The sequence below is a fragment of the Ictidomys tridecemlineatus genome, chromosome 7 (genome assembly GCF_052094955.1).
Source record: "Ictidomys tridecemlineatus isolate mIctTri1 chromosome 7, mIctTri1.hap1, whole genome shotgun sequence".
NCBI lineage: Eukaryota > Metazoa > Chordata > Mammalia > Rodentia > Sciuridae > Ictidomys > Ictidomys tridecemlineatus.
The window spans coordinates 63840695-63859661 of NC_135483.1; the positions used below are offsets into that span (position 1 = coordinate 63840695).

Consider the following 18967-nt stretch of genomic DNA (forward strand, 5'->3'; position numbering starts at 1 on the left):
ACTGCATTAACACAGGCACTGTTGAGGGTCACCTCATATATATACAGTCATAATAATGGATGTGTTTATTGTGCATGAAGGCAGCATGTCCACTTAATCCTTGATCATGGATGTCTTAAAATTTGGGTTAAATTTTTTTTTTTAAAGTTTCTGACTCCATTTCTCCATTCTCCATGATAAGAAACAGAACTGGATTCTAAACAATGAATGTTCTTGACTGTTTTACTGACCCGCATCCTGAGGTTATTCATATATCCTTTCTAGAATTACAAAGATATCATTCGAAGATTTTCCTGGGAATTAAAACAGTCTTAAATTATAAACATGGGTCCTGAAGAAATGTTTCCCAAACAGCCAGTTAATTGCTAAACAAATAAAAACTAAAGTCCCTTTAATGCCTGAATGAATGGTTTGAGCAGATTCCAGGTATGGAACAAATGTTTTAAAAATGCAAAGATCCTCTGCCCCCCATCTCCCCCTCCCTTTTTTAAAAAATCAGCCTACCATGGAGAACCCAGGAGGTCAGCAGGGAATTAGAAAGAGTGTTTCTATGCCAAAGAAGAGGCTTGGCCAGGAGGCTTGTTCTCTGTTAAGGCTGCTCTTGGCAGTTCCACTAGGTACTGAGAATGCAAACATGAAATATGACTCTGAGCCCTGATGAAATTTAATTCTCCACAGGACAACTCTGCTCTGTTCTTTTGGTGGAGGAGAACCAGAGAGCTTTCCTGGGATTCATAGAGAGTTTGTCCAGGATCTTAAGTATCAAGAGTTAGGTCTTAATTCTAAGTCCTTCTCTATTTCTCTCTAGGAAGAAATCATATTTATCTTTATTCTGGAAACATTCTCCGTTCCTATAAAGAGCTACACATCCTCTTCTTCTCGACTTCTTTCTTCTTACTTCTGGATGAGGATTTCAAAGACTCTTTGGGTTGAGAACCCTAAGCCATTTCCCCCAGCATCGCGGTTTGTCCCTGTGCTCCTACAGACGCATCTCCTCTCCGCAGCGCTTCTTGCAAACCAACTCCGTCCAACTTTCCTTTGCAGACTCCAGCAGGGGCGCCCTCCAGCAACCGACTGCTGCGGACAAAAGCGACCTCAGCTTGGGGACCCGGAGCTGCGCGCTCCGTGCCCAGAGGAGCGGACTGCGCCTCCTATCCCCCTCCAGCCATCTGCACTCACAACAGGGCAGGTTCGGGACCTCCGCCTTGGGTTCTGTGGCCCTTACCCATCCTTGGTTTCTCGCCTCTGGATCCTTCCTCCCTGGACACCAAATCATCCCAATTCTCTCCATCTCCAGGGCAGATCAACTGAACCTTTTCCCCTCTTTTGCAAACGCCTCCGACCACTTTCCCAGCCCCCAGCGAGAAAGCCGAGAAAGCCCAGCCGGCGTATCCCCAATTATACTGGTCCCGGAGGGGCTCCATCACTGCCCGCCGCCCTAATTCACGCTCATTCATATTCATTCTCTTTCTTTCTCTCTGTCCCTCTTTCTCCTTCCCCAAAGACTCCTAACAAGACAGGCTGATCCTCTCCAGTGGCACTCCCTTTCATTCATCCCCTCCCAACACACTCGCGCGCGCACACACACACACACAACACACACACACACACACACACACACACACACACACACACACTCCGACCCAGACAGCCCACTGCACTTTCCAGACGCCCACCTCCTACATACTCCCCTCCCCTAAAGAGACATTCACCCACTCACCATCTGTAGCCTCCTTCCGCCCCCCGCCCCGCCCGCTTAGCCAGCTCCCCCTACCCAAGAAGCAGACCTACACAGTGGGAGGCAGGGACCCCCGCCAGACGCGCGGGTCGTGCGCGCCTCACTGACCTCGGCCCGCCCCGCCAGGAAACTAACAAAGACAGGCGCGAGCCCTGAGCCCGGGAGCGGCGAGCGGTGGCCGCGGGGCCGGCGTGCCTGGGCCGGGCCAAGCGAGCGCTAGAAGGGGCGCTGCTCTGGAGTCAGGAAGCCGCGGCGCCGGAGTACGTGGATCTCTCGCCGCCGGTGCAGCTCGGAAGCCGCAGGCACCATGGGCTGCTGCACCGGGCGATGCTCGCTCATTTGCCTTTGCGCTCTGCAGCTGGTGAGTGTCCCGCGCGCCCCCGCCCTGGTACTGGTCTCTGCCCGCGAGTGGCCGCTGCTCGGAAACCGGTCATTCGGGGCTCTCTCCGCGGATCCACAGTTCGGGACAAGTGGCGGGACGGCGAACCGGGCGCCCCTGCTTGCCCAACCCTCCTTGCCTCTTCTCTGGGCTCACGCTGCCCTCCAGGCTCGGGCTCTCACAGGGTCTTCCCTGCCCACGGGAGGGCGCGGTCTCACTTCGGGTCCCAAGCGCTAGGGTTCACTGCGCCCCTGCCGGGCGTCGCCACGCGGTCCAGGGGCTGCTGCCGGGCGCTCCAGGAGTGAGCGTTTTCCCCGCCCCTTGTTCGGACACCTGGCTTTTGCACCCTCCGCATTCCCGCTGAAGTTACACAGGGGCTTGTGGGCTCTTCTTGGGATGATTTCCAGGAACTTTGCTTAATTAGGAGGTGCGTTGGGAATACACAGGTTCAGAGGAGACAGCAGCAGCCTCAATTCTCTTAGTTAAGAGCGAGGTGGTCTAACCTTCAGCAAATCTAGCTATGTGCTTTCAAACAGAGTAGTTCCAGCCCTGCCCTTTCAATTCCGCTTTAGATTAGCGAAAGACTGACAGCTGTCATCGTGGAGAGAACAGACTAAACTGGCTTTTTATTTTGGCCCAGTGCCTTGCGGAGGAAGTGCGTGGAATGGGGAGTTGGAAAACAGAGTGCCGAGAAAAAGACAGTTTGATTTGGAGCAAGTATTCTTAATCCCTTTGGAAACTAGACTGACCCTGCCGTCTCTTCCATGATCACTCGAGGTCAAGGCCGTGTACCTTTTGTGTCAGACTTTGGTGTGTGAGCGATTAATAGACATCTCCCTTTCACTGCACTTATCACAGATCCTGTAGGTGCACCTCCACTCTTTCTTCTAAGCTTTGTATTTGTCACAAACCACAAAGGTGTAACTAGCATATTTTGACAAGCAGCCGGAAAAAGCTTTCAATGAACTTTACTGAGTAATGTCAACTCTTGCAAAACTCATTAACTGAAAGATGAAATAATTCTGTTTAGTAGTTAGTCTTGTTCCCTGAAAATTTTAACATGTTTTCACTTTCTGTTTGCTTCAGTGTTCCATAAAAACCTCATTTTAGATGTACTTATTGTTTACATAATGCATGCATTATTTATATATTCATTGGTTTGCAACCCGTTGGGTCTTAAGTCTTTGGACAATCCTTTCTGTCCTGCCAAAACTTATGCAGAACATATTTTATAGAATATTTTTAAAAAAATAATTTTAAAATTCACTCAAACATGTATGCTTTTTTTTTTCACTAAGGAAAATGGCCAAGGGACAATTTGTACTTTGGTTTTTAGAAAATGATATGACTTGTGAGTTGGAAAGCTGAATATTTAGTCAACACTTGATTCTATAAGATTGTAGATAAACACACTGAATTTTATAATCCATAATGGCATAATTTCTATTTTATGTGGAAATTACATATGGTTATTTATGCAGCAGATTCATCAATACAATTATGATTTTCTTAATTGGCACTGTAATATTTATGATAACAGTTTGAGGTATCATCCATCAGTTCAAAATGCCTCCATTTCCCATGTACCCCTTTTTCCCTGATACAATGCAATTCATTCTCAAAACTTATCTGAAAATTCCATTTCTCTTTGGAGTCTTCCTTCTTACACCAGGTGAAACCACTTTGCCTCAGCCATTTGCTTTTTTTCTTGGACACATTTTATCTCCTTTTCAATTATCTCAAGTTATTAAATTGTTACCTCTTATCACTAGATTGTAAGCAACTTGATGGTAGGGAATATGACATTATTCATTTTTGCAAATTGCTAATTATTAGTGTTTATATTAGGAACAGAAATATATTTGCTGAACTTATGATATTACTTATTATTGGCAATCTATACATAATTTTGGCATAAATATTTCTTTTGCCTCCTAAATTTGTTCTCTGAGAAAGGTACCCATCTCACAGATTTGCAGATGAGGAAGTTGATATTCATAGAGTTAAATAATTTTTTTTCAACATTGATAGTTTTGGGATGGTAGATACAGTGTGGTGATAACAATTATTTAACAGCTGTGTCTTAAATAAAACAAAACATGAGTGTTTATTTCACATTATTATGTCATATATGGTAATATGTATATAGAGAATATGTAGGCCTCCATTTATAAGCATACTACTAATAAAATATGTAATACTCTTATGTAAATTCTGCCTGACCCATTACATCTGGCAGAATCCTTTTATTAAATTTGATAAACTCTTGGTTCTGTAGTGATGATATGAATGCTGGTTAATATTTGCATTTGTTTTAAGAAGAAGGGAAAGTAAAACAAGGAAGATATATTGGAATTTCATGAATGACATGAACAGATATTTTTCTGAATTGGATAATAGTTTCCAAATACTGGAAAATTACTTCAATTTCTTTTGTGTTGTTGACAATGCAGTGTTTGGATACACTTGACACTTTGAGGTTTAAATTGTATTCTGAAAAAAATATTTCTTCATCACTTTCTTAAGTCTAGACAATCAATGGACCTGTCACATCCTGATCTGTAGCATGTTCCAACTTCTTTGATGTAAATACTTCCACATTGGTCAATTTCAAGTATACTTTTAAGCTAGCCTTTTCAGCATACAGATGAAATAGGAACCAATAACCTCAAAAGCATAAATAAATTGAATGTGGTAAAATAAATAGGAAGAGGTTGATTTTAAATATTTAGTACCTGTTTTTAAAGGAATTGTTTATATTTAAATGTGTATTGTTTGTTAATAATGCTTGGGTTTAACAGCTGGCTCAAAAAATTCCTAAATATTTTACAAACCTACTCTCTGAGCCCATATAAGCCTCCTCCAGTATATTGCAGGATAGAGGTCTGTGCTTCCCAGATCTGGTACTCTTTCCACTGAAGCAAGCTGTTTTTCTTTTTTTCCTTTCGTGTGTTTTTCTCTGTTCCACCAACTGTTGGAACATGGAGGTTATGAAGCAGTAAACAAGTGTGGGTGTTGAGAGGGATGGCATTCAGCAATCCCATTTGCTGAACAGAATCTCCATGCTGGTGACTAAGAATTGACTGCAAGATCAATAAACAGATGGCACATAAGTACCTCTTAAAAGTTAAAAGAAAGAAAGATTTTAAAAATTATTTTATTCCTATTTCATCTGAACTATGTACCCTTCGTAGTGGAAAAAATCAGGAAAATCAAATCAGAGAGAACTTACTATTTTTTAGTCTTGTATATGTAGAAGAGTTTTGATTTACAAAAATCTATCTTCTACTTTCTTCCTTGCATTGCTCTGTCCATTTTTCATGATTACATTTTCTCTGTGCTTCTATCCCTAAGCAACTGTATGTATTTGCCCCACATTTTGTATTCATGTTCCTGATTTTACTGGATAAAATAAAAGAGAAAGTGAAAAGAATAAATACATGACAATAGAAAACCATGGAGGGAATCTTTCCTAAAAAAGTGATTCATTGCAGTTTTCACAGATCCAGCAAGTCATCCAAGAACTTTTAAATATATTGTATGTAAAGATATTTTTGTGTTTTTTTAAACAATATGTATTCTATCATCAGATAGGTGTAGTTTAGACTTAAGAAGAATACCTGAACATATGCTTTAGGAAGTTATTTTGGTCACCACATTGAAATGAGTCTCAATTGCAAGTTTTTAACATGAACTTCACATGTCATTTCAAAGCTATCTTCTCCCAGCTGCCTCAGAGAAGTGTTGAACATGTTTGGATATGTTCCCAATCAGAGAGATCAGATTCTAAGCCATGTTCAACACAACTTTGTCTTTGGATGTTGCTACCAGGAGAGATTTATTCACTTTTTATCACTTTAAGCAGAGAGTCATATTTACTATTAGAACTAATAATCAGTGCAACAAATTTCCAGTCTCTTTCTTGACATATCACATAAACCCTAAAAGATGCATAAAAATGATCAGATGTTACCATATGCATGGGATGTATATCTTTACTTTAGAGAACATCCTTTCAAATTAGAGAACATTAACGTTTTTTTTCTCACAGGGAAAAAAATGAAACTTTTGTTTCAAGATAAAAGTTTCATTTACTTTCTTTCTCTACTGTATTCAAACTATCTTTGAGCAAAGCCACTTCTAAAGCTAAGAGGAAATGTGTTGGAGGCTTCTGAATGATGGTGGTGTAGCTGTGATAACAAGTTTTTAATTAAGTCATGTGAAATACACGGCTCACCTGTCATAGGTATTGGGCAGCCAATAAAAAAACACATTTCTTTTATTATGTCGATATAATTATACTTTTGTTTTAACCTGGTTTCAATTTTAATAGTTCTTTTTCTTCTCCTGTGCAATATAATTCTTAATCATCAAGTTTCCATTCTCTTTATTTCAGTACTCTAGTTCATCCTATGAAACTTAGAAAAGGTTAGGGAAATTAAAATCAGAACTAATAATGAGAATTTCTTTATGATGTGACTGGTGTTAAAGTCATCCTGCATTAGCCAATGCTGAGGGGTAGACCAACAGTTCTTGAATAGCAGAATGAATTGTGCTTCTACAAAAAGTGTGTGTTTTTGTGTGTGTGTGTGTGTGTGTGTGTGTGTGAGTGTGTGTGTGTGTGTGTGTGTGTGTGTGTGTGAGAGAGAGAGAGAGAGAGAGAGAGAGAGAGAGAGAGAGAGAGAGAGAGAGAGAGAGAAACAGACGTGTTTGGAGACAGAAGGGCTCTATTTTGGACACTTTAAGATTCTGACTGATGGCCAGGTATATGAGCTTGGAACAAGATTGTACCGAACACCTGAAATTGGGACTCATGAAGAAAATTGGTATTTAAAGCCCTGGGTGAGATCACCTTGGGAAAGAGTGTAGAGATAAATGAGAATAGTAGTGAAGTCAGAACTCAATATAGGATGAAGTAGAGAATTAGGAGCCAGCAAAAGATAACAAAAGAAATAGCCAACTTGCTTTAAAAAATAAAGCTAGTATTTCAAGATAAAAGTTAAAAAATAGAGCTGGATTCAATAGTAATAAAGATGTATGCCAAAAAATGATGATAAATTTTTAATTCTTTTTCTTTTTGAGGTTAAGATTATTGTTTATACATATATATATATATATATATATATATATATATATATATATATAATAGCTGTATAGATGAATACTTATATTTTGTATTCCATCCCAGTTAAGGCAGGTTCATAATGCTAAAGTCAATAAGAAAAACGATTTCCATCATATTTCAAGAGGTATGGAGCAACAGAGATATTTTATTTCATGAGAATTAATTAATAATTTTATTAAACCTTTAGAAAACTACTAAATAGTAATTTTAAATTAGCATTGTCATTAATACAGTTAACATGGATTAGTTGTAATTAACATGGATCTTTCAGTTATCAGAGTGTTTTGCTGTTATATGACTAAGAGCATACTCTGACTGCAAAGGACTGAGAGCCTTGTGGGATGATGAATTGTTTCTTCCAAGGGATATGCAATGTCCTAACTACCTGCACCTCAGAGTCTGATCTTATTTAGAAATGGGGTTTATTATAAAGGTAAAGTTAAAATAAAATTGTTAAGGTAAGTCCTGATCAGGTATGACTGGTGGCCCTGAGAAAGGGACATGAGGACACAAAGGCAAATTCAGAGGGAAAGTGAAGATACAAAGGATAGCATTTGATGACTGGGACAGGAGTGGTGTCCGACACACCAAGGGATGCCACAGATTGTGGAAAAGCACCAGTAGACAGAAAGGGGTAAGGAAGGGTTCCTTTACAAGATTCAGAGGAAGCATGATCCTACTGACCAATTGATGTTGGGCTTCTAGCCTTCAGAACTATGAGGCAGATGTTTCTGTTGTTTAAGACGACGTGGTGGGGTAGGCCAGGCTTGAGAACTTTTATCTAGTGATTGATTCCCTCATGGGATTCATGGGATTGGCCATATCAGAGTCACCTGAGGGACTTCTGAGAACTAGTGACTTAAGCTACATCAAGTTCCACTGAGCAGAAATATTTTGGAGAGAGTCTTGGGAATCTTAAATTATTTGAAAGCTCCTTGCATGATTCTGGGGGTACATTCAAATAAAGAGTTGTATAGTTCAGAAGAACTTAAAAAGACTTCTGATCCTTCTTAAGGCTGTTGAGGACATACTGAAGTTTCTGAAGGTAAATGGTGAGGGAGCTGGTCTCCTAGGATGACTCAGACCTAAGCTTAGCTGAGCTGAACCTCTGGATCTTTGTAGCTCTTTACAATTTATGTCTTTGTTATCTCTATGATGGAACCATAATGTCTATGAAAACAGTCATCCTTGGGGATCCTTGAGAATTGTTGGAAGGGTGGGGCATGTTTCCCTTCCTGAATAGGCCAGTCACTAAGACATGTGGTATCAGGTGTATTTGCACCAGGCTCCATGTTCTTTCTAAATGTAGGCCAGGTCAAGTTCACCATCTAGACTGCAAACGATGTCCAGATGAATCCCCAGGAGGAAATGGACTAGTTACCCACTTACGGCCATCTTTGGACATTGCCTCTATTTCCATAGCTCAGATCACTCTGCCTTTACAAAAGGTGACTTGAGCATCATACTGCATGATTTCTAGGCTTATTTGAAGTAAATGTATTGAAAATTTCTTCTCTAGGATACACTAAAACAATTCTAGACCCTATTTCTGAAGTTTAAAATGTTCCAGTTTTTACTTTATAAGGTCCTAATTGTATTATTATTATCATTGTTATAATTGACAAATAATAATTATATTTGTTTATGGGCTATAATGTGATGTTTTGACACATTTATGCAATATGGAATAATTAAAATGAGCTAATTAGCATATTCATTACCTATCTTGTTTTTTTGTGAGTGTGAGACATTTGAAATTTACTCTCAGCAATTTTGAAATACATAGTACATTTCAATTAACCATACTCACTGTGCGGTGCAATAGATATCAAACCAAAGTTCTTGTGTTTATGGCCTTGACCGATATTAATTTGAATATGTCTTTCTACTGGGTATATATAAGCAATTTCTGAAGGTTTCATAGCTTAATGCTCTCTGACATACACTGTTGAATTTATACACTCAGATCTTTTCTCTCTTAAGCTTCAGCCACTTATTTATCTTTTCATTTTATTGAATAAAATTTTAGATTCTTCACAGGTTGAAACTGGATTTATGATTCCTCCTTTCCTAAAACCTTTCTTTAGTTTTCTGCCCTGCCCTCTTAGACCTATTGAATTTAACCTCAACAAGTTTGCCTAATTAATCTTTCTTAAATGGTATTTTCATCAGGTCACTCCTTTAAAAAAAATAATGTCTTTATTTAAACTACCATTTTCCCTAAATATCCCACCAATATGGAATTCTTTTCCACTTCTTTAAATCTATATCCTCAGTTCCATAGAGACACATCTCAGGATTCCATAAATCACCTGTGTTCATACTCTTGTGTCCTCGAACACATTGGAGCTCAGCTTTTCTGAAATGAATTTCAAGGTTACAAAATTGAGAAATTAGAATTGAACACAGTTCACCAAAATGGAAATATTTATATATACCTATGAATTTTATTTGTCATAAAGTACTATTGATTTTTTAGAATAATGTCCCCAATTTTGATCAAATCATTTTTTATTCTGGTCACATGGATTTTTGATGTGCCCATTTTTTTTCTTTTCTTCTAAGAGGATAAACTTTATTATAGGATTTTGAGAAATAAATTGTTTTCTATACTCAGAACTTCAGTAGCATTTACTATTAAAACTTGAGCTGTTTGTCTTTTTTTTAAACTTTCCCTTGCAAATTTTATCTGTAATGCAGCAATATATCAGATCTCTTGAAGATTTGAATAATTATCCAGATTATATAAGGAAGGAATTTTAAATAACTAAACATCAAAAATTTGGAGTTGATTTTACTTAAGATATTATCATTAGAGACAAAAATGCATATTGATATAAACTTTGCTCGGCTTATTTGCAGAAGTTTAGACAAATGAAAAGGAAAAACAAATCTGTATAAGTTTATTTTTGCTATTGATCATTTGTTTTTACCAGATGAAATACATCTTGCTTAGAGAAGCAAAGTAAGGCTAGTTAATGTTTCTGGTAGTATTTAGAAATCAATGAGAAGTTTAAAAAGGAAACCATGATGATTCTTTAACCAATTACTTATTTTGTTTTTCTTATAGTACTTTCTATATTGTACTTTAAAATAACTTTAATATTAATTTTGAATAAAAGAGAGAACTTTTCAAACCTAATTTTGAAGATGATTGCATGTAATTGTAAGGATACTATTTGGCAAATACTTGATACAATTAAGTGTAACTTCTTTCTTAGGTTGCATCAAAAATTCACATTTTTGATCTCCATTAACACTAGCTGGTGTTAATGTGTGTGAATCTTCATGCATTGACAACTCAATGCCACTTTGCACTTGAATATAATACTTTATCAATATTAGTATTAAAAATGTCAGTTAAATAGAAGTACATGCATCTGACACAATACATAAACTATCAATTTTACATTTTTAATTTCATATGTTTTGCAGTGATACTAAAAGTGAGAGATAGGCTCTGAATACCTTGTGATAAAACATTCTTGTCTAGGTTTAGGTAGAGTTTTAAGATGAGCAAAGTAAAAAATCTTTAAAAAATGTGGATGGAAATATTTACATAAAATAGGGAAGGTGAAACCCTTGAGCTAGTAAATTGCTGTTCTCTTTGATGCTAGTGAAAGAGTCCCCAGTTCACTGATTTGAAGGAGAGCTGTTTATCCGTTGGCAGAGGGATATGAGGGTGAAGACTGGTGGGCAACAGGGTTTGGGGTACTGAGAAGAGGTCCAATTGCAAGAATTAGATAACCCATTTTTTGAAGGAAGCAAGGGACAGGTGTGTCAGAGCTAATAATTTTAGTACTTAAAATTGATTTTTTCCTTTTCTTTTTTTTTTCTGCTTAGAGGATCATTCATTAGAACGATTTTCCTGACTAATTGTATACCTGAATCATTGAGTGGAATTAAAAATCGTATACCTTCCTTCCACTCTCTCCACAGGTCCTTGCATTCAGAATGGTCCATGCAGATGTTCAGTTCATTTATTAACTAGAGGTACTGGAACAGGTTTATAGCAGCAGGTTCTCTCAATTGAACATGAGTGATATAAGTGCGACTATATTGCTTATTATATAAGCAATATAGTTTCTCTTATTCCAGTAATGAGAGACATAGTTATATGTTAGTATTGATTAATATGCAATAGAATAATAACTTGCATGTGGAAGCCAGAAGCTATAGAAGAGGTTGATTGGTTAATTTGGTTAATTAAGGTACAAAGAATAAGACTCTACACTCAAGTTGCATTTCCTGTATCTCTAACTAACTGCAAATGATCTTAATTAAGATAATGGGGAATATAAAACTTTCATTAGTGAAAATTATCAAATTCTTGCTTAAAATATAAGCAGGACATCCTTCAAAATATAGGTTGTGGAAAGTAAAGGTAACATATCTTAGATGTCAGGCCTTATCAAGAAACAATCTAGAACTATCTTTCAAGGCAGGACTGTGTGTGACCCTTGACTATTGGAGACTCTTCTGTTGATTCTCAAATCTCTCTGAAAATGATAACTTTGCTCCAATTTCTATTCTGTCTTCTATATATTTGCTTTTTAACCTGGATTGTGAAAAGCAGATGGAGGCAATTATGGGCTGGATCTAGCTTGTACCAGCTGGGGAGAATTTACGGTTAGGTTTTCAGGAGTTTTATTGAGACAGTTGTTAAACACAGATTTATTAAAAATTGATTATATAAATGGATTATCAAATTATTTTGGAAACAAAGTTACTACATATTCAAAAGTAATGCTTTCTAATTGTTTTACTGCATTATACTGCTATGTGTGCTCTGGAGGCTATATACAATTACAGTATCTATTATGGTAGAAATTCTGCCACTTAATGAGCATGTCATCCCAATCTTGCATCCAGTTACATCATATTGGTAGCTAAAATTTTACTATGAAGGAAATACTTATATTATGAAAATACCCAAGGGTCACAAGTCAGTCCCCCTTCCAGCTCCATGAGAGCACATTTAAACATTTACTAGCATGCCACCAGGCAGGGACTTTCATCAGAAAAAGGCCAATTTTCTTTTTTGTACAAGTAGGAAGAGGTTTACAATCCCTTAATAATTATGCATGTGACTTATTAATCCATTAATTAATTTCTAAATAAAAAGTACATTTTATAACCTAACTGACTTTGTTTATTGAGTACATCTATACAACTTAAACATAAGAAAGTTTTTATTTTTAAAAAATTTCAATATTAAGTCTTTTTGTATAGTCACTTAAGGATTTTCCTGAAGTGTTCATGAACATTGCAGTTGCTAACTGATTTGTGCACTAAATGGTCCAGCATTGATAGTAGTTCACAGCTTTCAATTTTAACTGCCTGATGAGAATCTAGAGTCTCACACTGTGGGAGATTCATTTCTGCCTAATATGTGTCAATTGGCTTCCATGAGCAAGGAAGGACTCACTCCAATAACCAGTCATCTGTCTGTAGTATTGGCCCTAATTGCTTCTTTCCAAAAGGATGCCAAGTAATCAATGGCAAAAACTTTCAAATATCCTTTTTACACCAATGGCTGGTCCTTCTAGGCTGGATTGAGCTGCAGTTTTCCATTGTTCCCACATTGAAACACTGCATATATGATCCTATGATCTCAAAGAGGGTGTAACAATGTGATTTATTTGGGAGCATGCTAACCAGTATTTAGCTCAAAATATTTATGTTCTAAATTGTAAAAAGCAATCATTGCTACAGTGTAGGACAAATCCTGATGCACTTGAAATTCTCTTGTTTTATTTTCATAACATCTTCACAAGATATATGTGAATATATTCCCATTTACAGATGAAAATACCAAAATAGGGACAATTAAGCAGTGTGTTGAAATCGTATTATGGTATGGTTTAAAGCACGAGAAATATAGAAATGTGGACATCAAAATTTTGTGTGTGAGATCTTATGACTGCATTTTTAAAAAGGTTGTTTTTCTTGGTTTTGGCCAAAATTGTGCAAAAAGTAGTTATATCAGCAGGAATACACACACACACACACACACACACACACACACATACACACACACACACTTGTACACAAAATGTGATTTTCAGTGTCATCCAGGTGACTCTTGGAGCTCTTGGAATCGGGATTTGTTGTTGTTGTTGTTATTATTGTTGCTTAACCATTTCTGTTGGTAAAAGGTAGCTTTTCTCCTGCTAGGTATCTATTTGTAGGGTCCCACAGGAAGTAGCCCAATTCATCTTGAAATGAATGAAATTCAGTTGTTTTGTAGATCAAGAATTCTGCATTTTTTGAATGCTCTGTTTTCTTTAGCACATGGACCACTTCTGAGAATGCTTTCTCACTGTCCAAATATAATCTGCTAATACTATTAGGCCCTATACTCACACATCTTCTCTCTCTGTGTAAGAGGTCCAGGCACTAATTCTTTTTACTGTCTGATGGGATGCTGTTGTTTTGCCTTGGAGTGTATGATTGCCAAAGATCTGTATATTGCACCCACACAGTGGATTGAGTGTCTCAAATGCAGGACCAATTAGAGGGAAGCCTTAGATGAAGCCACTAAACTGTTAAGGGTCTTGAAAAGTCTTTTCATCTCACAGAGAGCTGTGGTTGGAAATAAACAGATGGAGATGTCCTCAGGGATATGTTCATCTTACATGTGGACTCTGTTGAAGCATTTCACAAGTAGGAGACATGTTTTGTAACATTTTGCAGGCCCTAGGTCTTAGGGAAGAACCTTGGTCATCTATTATTCATGTATTTGTTTGTCTAGATGAAAAGTGTCTTCATGCATACTCTTTAACTCCTTCATTACCAATGATACATTTATTAGTCAGCAGAGGTTTTAGGGGCTTTTTTTTTTTAAAGATATAAGCAATATTATGATTAAGGAGCTCAATTTTTCTTTCAGGACAAAACAAAGTACAGAATATTGATTTTTTTAGTATATTTTTCCTTATTGATGACAAACAGGTTTGGAATTCAAAAAAATGTGCATGAAGTTTAGTATACAATGCTTTTTTATCCCATTATGTTTAGGAAATAATAATGGTTTTCATATTTTGGAAAACCACACAAGATAAAGAGATTATTATATTTAGATATATTTTCAGACATATACACTTTATATCTTATATTTTTAGTTAGCACATAAAACTGGATTCCAATGTTGATTCTTATTCCGCCATTTAAATGCTTCTAGGAGAATGGTAGACAAAATCCTTTTTGAAAAATAGAAATATATTTCTTTAGCCCTTTGATTATATTTAATTAAACAGTAAATTGAAATTTGGGTTTAGATCAGGTCTCACCTGCTGTGCCTATGTGCTTTCCATGACTTTGAATTAAGGAAAAAACAATGGAGAAACATTATACTATAGGCATCAGACTTATGCTGAAGCTGACTGAAGTAACTGAAGCTAACTTGGCATCATAGGTAGCTACACCTGCCTCTTGTGCTTTCTGCATCTGTCCCTTTCTGTTGAGAAGGACACAGAGACAGAAGTTTACATGCTGCATCCTCATCCTGATGATGCCAGCTATAGCTTGATCTGTCCAGTTGTCTAGTGAGATGCATGGTGCATGGGCCTCTCTCCTCCTGTGACAGCTGTCTGCCTGCTGTGTCACACCATGAATCTCTCTCTTCAGAGGCCACACCTGGAGCAGTACTTTATGATCTGAACTTTCCCACCCCTGTAGCTAAGAGAAGAGCCATGTAATATTTCCAGTCTGACTACTTTTTGATGCTAACTACTTTTTATGCCGATGGATGGTTAGCTGCTGGGGAGCCATGATTTTCTCTGAGGGACTCAAGTACATACTTGGAAGCTGCCCTTATGGGTGGTTGGGTGCAAGAAATCACAATTGCATGACAGGCTAACACTAAGAAAAACATTTTTTTGTGTGATATGATTTAACCCAAATTGGTATGTAATAGAAACAGAATAGGCTGATGACATTAGAAATAGTTTATCCAGATGAATTAAATGTGAGTGACCTGGGACTGGTGGCATATACCTATGATTCCAGCAACTCAGGGGCTTGAGTCAGGGGGATCACAAGTTCAAAACCAGCCTCAATGACTTAGTGAGGCCCTAGAAACTTAGTGAGACCCTGTCTCAAAATTTAAAAAATAAATAAATAAAAATGTCCTGGGATGTGGCTCTGTGGTTAAGCACCCCTGGGTTCAATCCCTACTGTCCCCCCCCCAAAAAAAAGTGTGAATGAAAAGATAGCTCACTAAGCTAAAGCAAATTTAATAAGCTTGATCTGTGAACCCCAAGGATTAAAATCATTGAACATTTATAGAAATCCCTGATAGTTGGACTCACTGTCTTCTATTCCATCCAAGCATAAGGGAAATAATATTTTGGACAGGATTACATTACATATTTATATATAAAGTACAATGTGTGCAGATTAAAATTACAAGAAAGTCTTGGATTTAAAGATCTGAATAGTAATAAACTATAGAGGAAAGGTGAATCAATAATGTAACCTTTTCTTAATCAGTAAATATAGGAATGAAAAATATAGGAATGCCATGCAGCGATTCGTTCTTCTTAACATTGATCAGATATAATTAAACAAAAAAATGTGATAATCTCATCTTCCTTATAGTGAAGTATTTTGCAAAATATATTGTCAAACTGAAAGAGAAAAACTAATTTAGAAACACTTGTAGTTCAGAAGGAAAAATGAAGGAATTCAGATTAGATGAATAGTAGATTATCTGTATCACAAGAAGTTGTCTCAGAAAGTTGACAGAAAATATTCCTTTCTCCCTTTTGTTTTTGTTCCTATCTTCTTCATGCTCAGACTCATAGTTTCACTTTGTGTATGCTCACTTCTCCTAATGACTCAGCCATTATTGACAGAGACAAGGTAGTAGGTATATTATTCTTAGTTTTTTGATTAGTTTCTGTTAGGACCTTGCATCATATTCTTAAATATTTTTCTTAGAAACAGGAAGAATGGATAATCATAATTTTGAGATGGTTTAATAGACAACCTTGGATACCATCTCAAAAAAATTATCATTATCCATTCTTCCTGCTGCTTCTTACAAAAGTGATTTATTGTCACACCTTGATGCACTTGGTTCCAAGTTTTCTCAGTGGTCCGGCAACTGTTAACTAGTGATTCTACCCTGTGGTATTGGACTGGTCATGTAGGTATAAGACGTAACTGAAGCTAACCTGGCATCATAGGTAGCTATACCTGCCTCTTGTGATTTCTGAATCAGTCCCTTCTTGTTGAGAAGGACACAGAGACAGAAGTTTACATTTTGCATCCTCACCCTGACTATGCCAGCTATAGCTTGATCTGTCCAGTTGTCTAGTAAGATGCATGGTGCATGTGCCTCTCCTGTGACAGCGGCCTGCCTTGCTGTGTCACACCATGAATCTCTCTCTTTGGAGGCCACACCTGGAGCAGTACTTTATGATCTGGCCTTTCCCACCCCTGTGGCTGAGAGAAGAGCCATGTGATATTTCCACTCACACCTTAGGGTGGACACCATGGATGAAACAGATGTGTAGAAGCTGCCATTACAGAAAAACAGTTTGATGTTCATTTAGGTAGAGAACTGATCAACAATTAACTGACTGCTTCCCCAACCATTATTTATAATTATCACCTGGGAATTGAGAATAAATGCATGCCTTTTTAAAATCACTCCATTTGCTTTTTTCTCATACTAAAGCCCTGACAAGACTATAATTATTCTCTTCTGCGAAATGGCAGACATGATCAAATTTTATAAACACTTTAATCTGAAAAAGATGTGTTGTGAAGTCCAGCGCAATTCCTACTCTGGACTGGACACCACGCAGCATGGCCAGAGCCTGAGTTCTCTTAGAACAACAGCTGTTCGGCACATTTCTCTGAAGACCTTAAATGATCTGAAATTGACATAACTACTAATATAATTATTGATATGTTGGGGAACATAACAATAATTCAACCTCATAGAATTATCTATTTAATATGGAAGGTACCTGATATAATTCATTGTATTTTATACAACTACCCTATGCATGGCCAATGTTATAATTATTTTTAGAGAAAGGAGATGTAGAGATGTTTAGTATCTACTTTTGTCCTAGGTCACATGGCTGAGAGTTAAGCAGAGCTATGATTTCAACTCTATGCCTTGAATGTTCTCTCTCTTGTGTCACAAAGGCTATTGTTATATGGTGCTAGTTAGGAGGTCCTGGTATACAGGCTGTCAGAGATCTGGGAATGTCTGATCTGGGGAAACTGGCTTGAGAGATGGTCTCTCTTAGATAGGCACTATGAAATAGCTTAACCTTTTGGAGCATAATTATTGGATTTTTGGCACATGGGGCTTTTCAGTTCACTAAAATGTGACCCTTTCTCCTGCTCTCTGAAATGCCTTCCCTGATGTGACATCTGTCATTGCTGCCCCAGAGGTCAAAGGTCCCTATTGTTGTCATGGGGTTGAACATTATGTGAAGAAGATGTATCCACTGTAATTCTGGAAACCAGAAGAACTTTGTTTAATAAAACTCCTATGCATGGTGGATAATGAGGGCTTGTACTTGCCTAATATTTTAATGTACTCTCTATTAAGAGTCCTGTGGCTTGCTTAGGCTTGTGTGGGATTTGAAAGACCATTTTTAACCCCAAAGAATGCCAAATAACAAACTTTCCAAAACTTCTTTGCAGCATAGCTTTTTGGTTAACTGAAAATTGCCTATTTGTGAAATTCCTTTTTGTTCTTCAGTTTCTTGTATTCTGATTCTGTAGAAAATTGCTTTTGAGAAAGGTTAGATGATGTATCTGTGGAGAAGACCATTTTTCTTTCATTCAGCTCTGAGCCGAGCGTACAATCCTAATTATCTTTGACTGTGTTCCTTTCTGCAGGTGATATTTGGTTCTAGCTAAGACAGGTTGCCTAGCAAAATTTATAGGGCTGTGGGGATAAACTTGGGAACATTTATCTTTCATGTCCAAATATGCAGATTTTATCATCACATTTATGAAAATGTTGTCACTTATAAGGCTACTATGAAATTTAGCTTAAGGTATTTTTTTTTCTGGTATGATCATGTATTGTCAATTATACTCAATTGTAAATTACATCAGGTCAGCAACTTTAACTTGTGTGTCATTTGATAATGCTCACTAATGTTACTGACACTGCCTTTGGATGGAAAACCTCAGCATGTATGTAATGAATAATTAAACATTCTCATCAGATTCATGGTTTCTTGGGAAGTCATTAAAAAATAACTTGGGTCAAAATAAGTCCACCAGTCATCTAAAACTTTCCATGTACTTAAATAAAATAAAACTAGTAATTTGTTTGTAGTTTGCTCCATGAAAAACAAAATAAATCTACTTATTCATTTTACTTGAACTCAGATGGAGATCTTCCTACATTTTTCCTCCACTATTTCATAACTCAAATTTATCTTTGAGAACATATTATAATATAGATATTATAATACTAAATGGTGTTTACAATGACATTTGGATGTCCTGAGATATAATATGATATTTCTATTATTTTGGGAATTTGTGAAAAGATTAAAAATTGATGTTTAAAACACAATTAATATTTTTAGACGTCACTGATGGAAACACATGCTTCCCACATTTACATAGAATTTGAAACATGGAGTATTCTCTTTTAAAAATATTCAAAGTCTTTACAGCACACTTTACTTTTAGTTGGAAACCATATGGAGAGCGGAATCTCAAATTGCACACGTAAGTG

The 18967-nt window shown here is 37.1% G+C and overlaps 1 protein-coding gene across 2 annotated transcripts in view; it reads left to right on the forward strand.

Moving 5' to 3' along the window:
* The first annotated feature begins 909 nt into the window (after positions 1-909).
* Nkain3 (sodium/potassium transporting ATPase interacting 3) overlaps positions 910-18967 on the forward strand; it is a 601616-nt gene continuing 583558 nt past the window's right edge. Inside the window, exon 1 of one of the 2 annotated variants that reach the window (XM_021724914.3) lies at positions 910-2099. In XM_021724914.3, coding sequence (XP_021580589.1) covers positions 2046-2099 — 54 coding nt within the window. In that variant the 5' untranslated portion in view covers positions 910-2045. The remainder of the gene's footprint in view (positions 2100-18967) is intronic. The other variant, XM_021724915.3, reaches the window with a different exon arrangement.